Raw genomic sequence first — 5,933 nt, forward strand, 5'->3', positions numbered from 1 at the left:
GTGCCTGGTTCTCCAAACTCACTCTGCCACACAGACATCACCACATCCTGAGACGGAGACAGAGGGAACAGAGCAATGTTTACATTTACATTACATTTATGGCATTTAGCAGACGCCTTTATCCAAAGCGACTTACAACAAATACATTTGTTTAAGTAAGTGAATCATCTATCCATCAGTCATCATAAGATAAAGTAATCAATGCTCAGACCAGGGGCCATTGGCAGTCATAATGCTAGAAGAAGATTATTATTATTTTATTTTAATTTTTTTAACAGGAGAGAAGCTTGTACAGGGGGGTAGTGGGGGTGAAGAGGTCTAATCACACCTTTTACTTGATTTGATTATGAGATACTAATGGATACTAAGTGGAGATGCTAGATAACACGTTATCGAATTAGGCAATGTGTGAATGGATGGATGGAAACATACACGTGTCCAACTTCCACTGTTAGCCCACTGAAACTTTCACTGTATTCTTAGCCGAAGCCCAGTAGGCCCACTCTATCGCCCTCTACCGACACAACTGAAAGCCTGCATAGATGGTCAGCGCTTGAACCACGAGAGAACCACAGCTGTTGGTCATGGGGATATGAGAACGGAGTGACAGTTGTCCCCACTCCCCGCTATCTGTGAAGCTTACATAATTTCACCCCAACCCGCATAGTGTCTGAAATGGCAGGAAAACTGTGACCGCATGTGCAACAACAACAAATGAATGTTTCGGGCCTATTGCAATTACTTTCGCCTAGGCCTACATATGCTGGACAATGGGGACGTCATGTTTAACTGTATGGCCAGAGCAGTTTTCTGTCCAATGTCTGTTGTTCATGAACGAGTGTAAACTAAGTTATAGGCCTAGTGTGAACGGCTATACTCACCCTATATCCCTCTCACACGCTTCTGTGGCACAACTCTAGCCCGTGACCACTGACCCTGGTGCGCGGTCCCAGCGCAATCTATAGCCCTGTCACTGTTGCGCGAGAGATAGCCCGACACCGACAGAGCCCGTTCGAAAATAGACCGGACTGCTTTGACCCCCTCCCTGCTTATCCACACACCCCCTCCCTCTCTCACTATCCCTATACCGTCCTCCCTCCTCTCTCTCTCTCCCCTCTCTAACCGCTGTGGAGTGTCACGTAGTTGCACCTCGCGCCCGTCCGGAAAGTCCGCATCGAATTTATAAAAGTGGATCACGGAGAACAAGCAAAAATACCTGAATAAGCGGAGAGCGTCACAGGGAACGGAAAACTACCCAGGGAAGGGGGAGAGGAGAATTCAGAGGGCGAACGACCGGCTGATATCCCCAAAATCAGAGGTGAGTGATTGAATTGTCTCTATAAATTGACCTATAAAGCGGTGTTTTAATACTCATGACCAGCGTTGATGCAGTGTAAAGATGCGACAGCTTTACTGCATTGCCAGTAAGTGCGTTTCTTTGGGAGTCGGAAAGTAACACTGTAACGTTGTGACTGCGCACTTTTCCAGAGCATTTAGTTGTGAGTGCTGTAGCCTACCGTACTAAATTGAGCACGTTGTGCAGTGGAGGTCGGGTGGCTGTGGGGGGAGATGCCCCCCCCCCCCCCCCCCCCCCCCCCCGCCCCCGCCACTTCCCAAAATTATTACTGTGGCAGATGCCTAGGTATGTTTGTTGGTGTGTTTATGCGTGTGTTTGGTTACGGGGATTGTATACATTCCTGTTATTGACAGATCCGAGTGAAGCGCTCTTTCATTGCAGCCTACTATTTGGGATCGTTAGATATGCTCTTCTGAGGGTAGGGGTAGTGGTGGGGGTGGGACGGGGTGGGACAGGGTGGGACAGAGAAGCTTTGGCATGTCTATATTAGGAAAGTGACCGTGTCATTCTTTCGCTCAGTCTCAAGAGCCATGCCATGCGCGAAAGAGGGCCATCTAGTCAGCTACAGCAAGGAACATTACAGCCAATTGCAACTAGGCCTACATTTACTAACCTACAGTATGATTTCAGTGGTGCAATAGAAACTTAAAAGCGATCTATTCATATTATACGACATTATATGTTCGTAAGTGTGTGTATGGAGTGCATCTGGCTTGAGAGAGTCGGGTAACTATTAAGAGTTTAAAATGGTTTGCATGATAAGTACTGTATAAAGTATCCTCATTGTATCAGAATGGTTTAGATTTAGAATATCCCTTTCGTAATAGGTCATTGTATAAATCAAAACATTCTGTATATTTCTATAGGCCTATTTTTATGATTACAATTTCCCACGCTGCAGTCGATAAAATCCTCAGTACTTGGTTACTGGAATCCCTCGATAACACAGACCTTCCAAGGAAGTAGCAGCACCTATCTATTTACTCCCCTTATCAGTTGTTGAGTCATGCAATGCATTTCTGCTGTGCCACAATCATAAAGCTCTCTCAACTAAGGGTACGAAAACACTGTTCTCAACTCAGACTGATTTAAAATCATGATCATTCAGTTCTTATTAATATACATTGTTACCCTGGATGACAAGTTGGTTAATGAAGACTGTCAATTAAGATGCTTCTGTCAACATAATCAAATGATTCATACACACATTTGGATTGAAAGAACCAAATACTGCCTTTGTCCCCCGAAGATCCTAATCCTGCAGTGAAACAGAACTGTCATACCAGAGTTGTCTTTAGGGACTGGAGTAATTTGGGATTTGGGGTTTTAGTGCCAGCCTTGTTTCCTTACATGCATTTTGTACACCCTTTGTATGGTATATAGGACAATATTTGCTATACATATTACTTACATAGATATAGATTATTATAGCTATAGATTACTATGTTGTGCTTATTGTCTGTAACCTGTACCCTGTGGTTTCTCCTTGGTTCCACTCCCTTCTCCCCATCCTCTGTTGTTGTCAGTGGTATTGGCTGCTGGAAACTGTGTGTGGGACAATCAACTATTAATATCTATGCTGATGGTCATCAGGGTTCTAGAATGTGTCTCCTGTGTTTTCACGGCTTACACTATTCTGGCCTGCCGCCAGGGACAACAACATGACAACAGTAGGAAACATCAGAAACAGCCCCCATAACAACGCAACAAAGTTACTACAGTTGCAGTATGCCTACATCAGAAACAGCCCACATAACAATGCTACCAAGTTACTATAGTTACGGGAAGGAGAAACAGCTACATAACAGTGTTACAGAGTTACAATGTAGAAATACCAGTATGAAACAACACAACAATGTTAAAACAGGGAGACAAAGACAGCACACAACTATGAAACAACACAACAATGTATCACCATTGCGTGTTCTTGCTGATTAAAATGCTCTTTTGTATGTTTGCCTGGAAATACACACATTTCTAAGAAAATAAACTTATGCTGCGCATCAGGTTGCCATTAGTCTCATACTCAAAAATCACGTTGTTCTCACTGGGAGAATGCTCACAATGTGATGGGAGAATGTGTTCACAATTTCATTGGATGTTGCATTCCAAGAACCCTCCCCCTACATGCCCGTAGAACGGTACTTGTTGTTATGTACATCATCTTTTCCGACTGGGTAGGACTGTTTTCAGAGAGTTGTTGCCTATGCTAGCTTGCAACATTGATGAAAATGGAAGAAAACCTGCAGCAAAAACTGAATTCAGTTTTTTTGGAGCTCCGCCCAAGCAAGGTTTTGGATTAGTGCCTTCAGAAAGTATTCAGACCCCTTCATTTTTCAACTTATTGAGTGATTTGTTGAGCTAATTTTAAGAGTGTCATAGCAAAGTGTCTGAATACTTATGTACATGAGGTATTTCTGTATTTCAATTTTAATAAATTTACTGAAATTTCTAAAAACTTGTTTTCGCTTTGTCATTGTGTGTGGATTGATGGCAAATTCTTTTCATATAATCCATTTTAAATTGAGTCTATAACACAACAAAATGTGGAAAAAGTGAAGGGGTCTGAATACTTTCCGAAGGCACTGTATAAGCCTGGAATAACAACAAGTCAAACCTGGCCTTGGTGGAAGTGAATTCACTAAGTAAAGTATTTGTCATTATTTGAGCGAATCGCACAACTGCGAGGTGTGGCTCCGAATCAGAAACTTATGGTGTGCAAGCATAAGCTAAAGCCTATGCTTCTGAAGTTGCTTGGAAGGTCTGATGGACCAATGCGTCAAACTTGGTCTTTGTTTACCCAATACAAAGATCGGGTAAACCAAGACCTTCCAAGCATATTGGGCGGAAGTGTCTGGGAGCAAGATTAGGTTGTCATTGACAGATGCTGGGGAGAAACGTTGTGCTGTGTTAAAAGGATACTGGATACTGGAAGTCGTTATTTATCCTGTGAGGTTCTATTAGGGTGGAATCTCTCATGGAGGAGACACAACAAGCACACATGAACATGACTAGTTCATCTAGTGGAAACAAAACAAAGAGGCCTCATTCCAGGGGACCCTTCAGCTCTTCAGTCATTCCTTTGACACCTTCATGTCGAGTGATAAGAGCTAGAACATATCCTGTTAAACCCTTCAATGAACCAGGCACTTTATCCCTTTACCTTTATATGAGTTTCAATGAGCTTGGGTCAGGGGCCTCTTGTCTTAACTTGACACAAAAAACACTTGAAGAAGAGAGAGAGACTCTTCCAAACATTCCACTCGGAAAACAAATGAATCGAGTTGTGTTTCACCTGGTTTCACCAAATTGTGTTTCACCTTTCACTTCGGCTCGATCAAACATGTGGTCCATGCTGAAAGTATTATTCTATGTATGATTTTATGTGGATAGCAACCTCTCTCCTTTGTTCAAAAGTATCTGTTGATTTGTTGAATAATAATATAACCCTCTTCCCCCTTATCTCTTTCCCTTTCTATGTTCCCTTGTCTGTTGGTCTTTCTCTTCCCTTGATGTCCCTTTTCTTTGATCCTTCTATCTTCTCCACCACTTCTTTCCCCCATCTTTGCTACTTTCTTCTCTCTGTCCCCCCACCTGTCCTCCCCAATTTTCTTCTCTCTCTCCCCCTCTCCTTTATCTCCATAGCGATGAGTCGCAGCATTGTGCGCCAGAGTAAGTTCCGACATGTCTTCGGACAGGCGGTGAAGGCGGAGCAGGGCTACGATGACATACGTGTTTCCAAGGTGACGTGGGACAGCTCATTCTGTGCTGTCAACCCTAAGTTCATTGCAGTCATCGTAGAGTCCAGTGGGGGTGGAGCCTTCCTCGTTCTGCCACTTTCTAAGGTTAGTGAGTGCAAAGGGACCATAGAGATTGTGTGTGTGTGAGTGTGTGTGTGTGTGTGTGTGGGTGTGTGTGTGTGTGTGTGTGTAAGAAGATGCCCTTCTACAGTAAGGTGCTTGTGGGAGAGTCTATTTTCTCAGAAGCCTTAGGCCTGTCTCAATCCGTTTCTACCCTAAAGTTCTATAGCAGAAAGAGATTTCATATAGGAGGTTCAGTCAGATAATTATGTTTAGGTGTGTAACAATGCTGCCCTTCTCCTCCATCTAACACAGTGGCAAAGTGTTATGACAGTTCTCTGGGAAGTTGGAGGACAAGCCTCCTGTGGTGTATGCACAGACCATTCTCTTATTTCAGTGTACAGATTTAAAGTGAGCAACAAAAAATAGATTCCCCAAGGCTCATTGAACATGAATTAGTCCAACACAAAAACCCAGATAAAGTGGCCTTTCGTTCACAAAAGATGAACTAACTTGCATAACTTAATACAAGTACACGTAGTGTACTTTCGCTGTTTGCAATAGAGGAAAAGCAACCAATCGGGACAGTTCACACCTTAATGGCAGGGAAAAATCCAGTCTTTGAGGGACGCAGGGCCTACAGATTATTACAACCTTGCATTTAAATCAGCGATTGTCAGGCAGACGTCACATCAATGGTGCCGCCTTGGTCATTCTGATCAGGATTCTGAACGGCTGTCTGTCTACTGTAACAGAGCCTAGTGCGGATTACTGGA

The 5,933-nt window shown here is 43.4% G+C and overlaps 1 protein-coding gene across 2 annotated transcripts in view; it reads left to right on the top strand.

Moving 5' to 3' along the window:
* Positions 1 to 1,251: 1,251 nt before the first annotated feature.
* The window catches only part of coro6 (coronin 6), a 9,433-nt gene continuing 4,751 nt past the window's right edge, over positions 1,252 to 5,933 (top strand). For both annotated transcript variants that reach the window (XM_083695404.1, XM_083695405.1), the window contains exons 1-2: positions 1,252 to 1,318; positions 5,003 to 5,202. In XM_083695404.1, the coding sequence (XP_083551530.1) occupies positions 5,005 to 5,202 (198 nt within the window). In that variant the 5' untranslated portion in view covers positions 1,252 to 1,318; positions 5,003 to 5,004. The remainder of the gene's footprint in view (positions 1,319 to 5,002; positions 5,203 to 5,933) is intronic.

The sequence above is a fragment of the Argentina silus genome (genome assembly GCF_951799395.1).
Source record: "Argentina silus genome assembly, chromosome: 2".
Classification (NCBI taxonomy): Eukaryota; Metazoa; Chordata; class Actinopteri; order Argentiniformes; family Argentinidae; genus Argentina; species Argentina silus.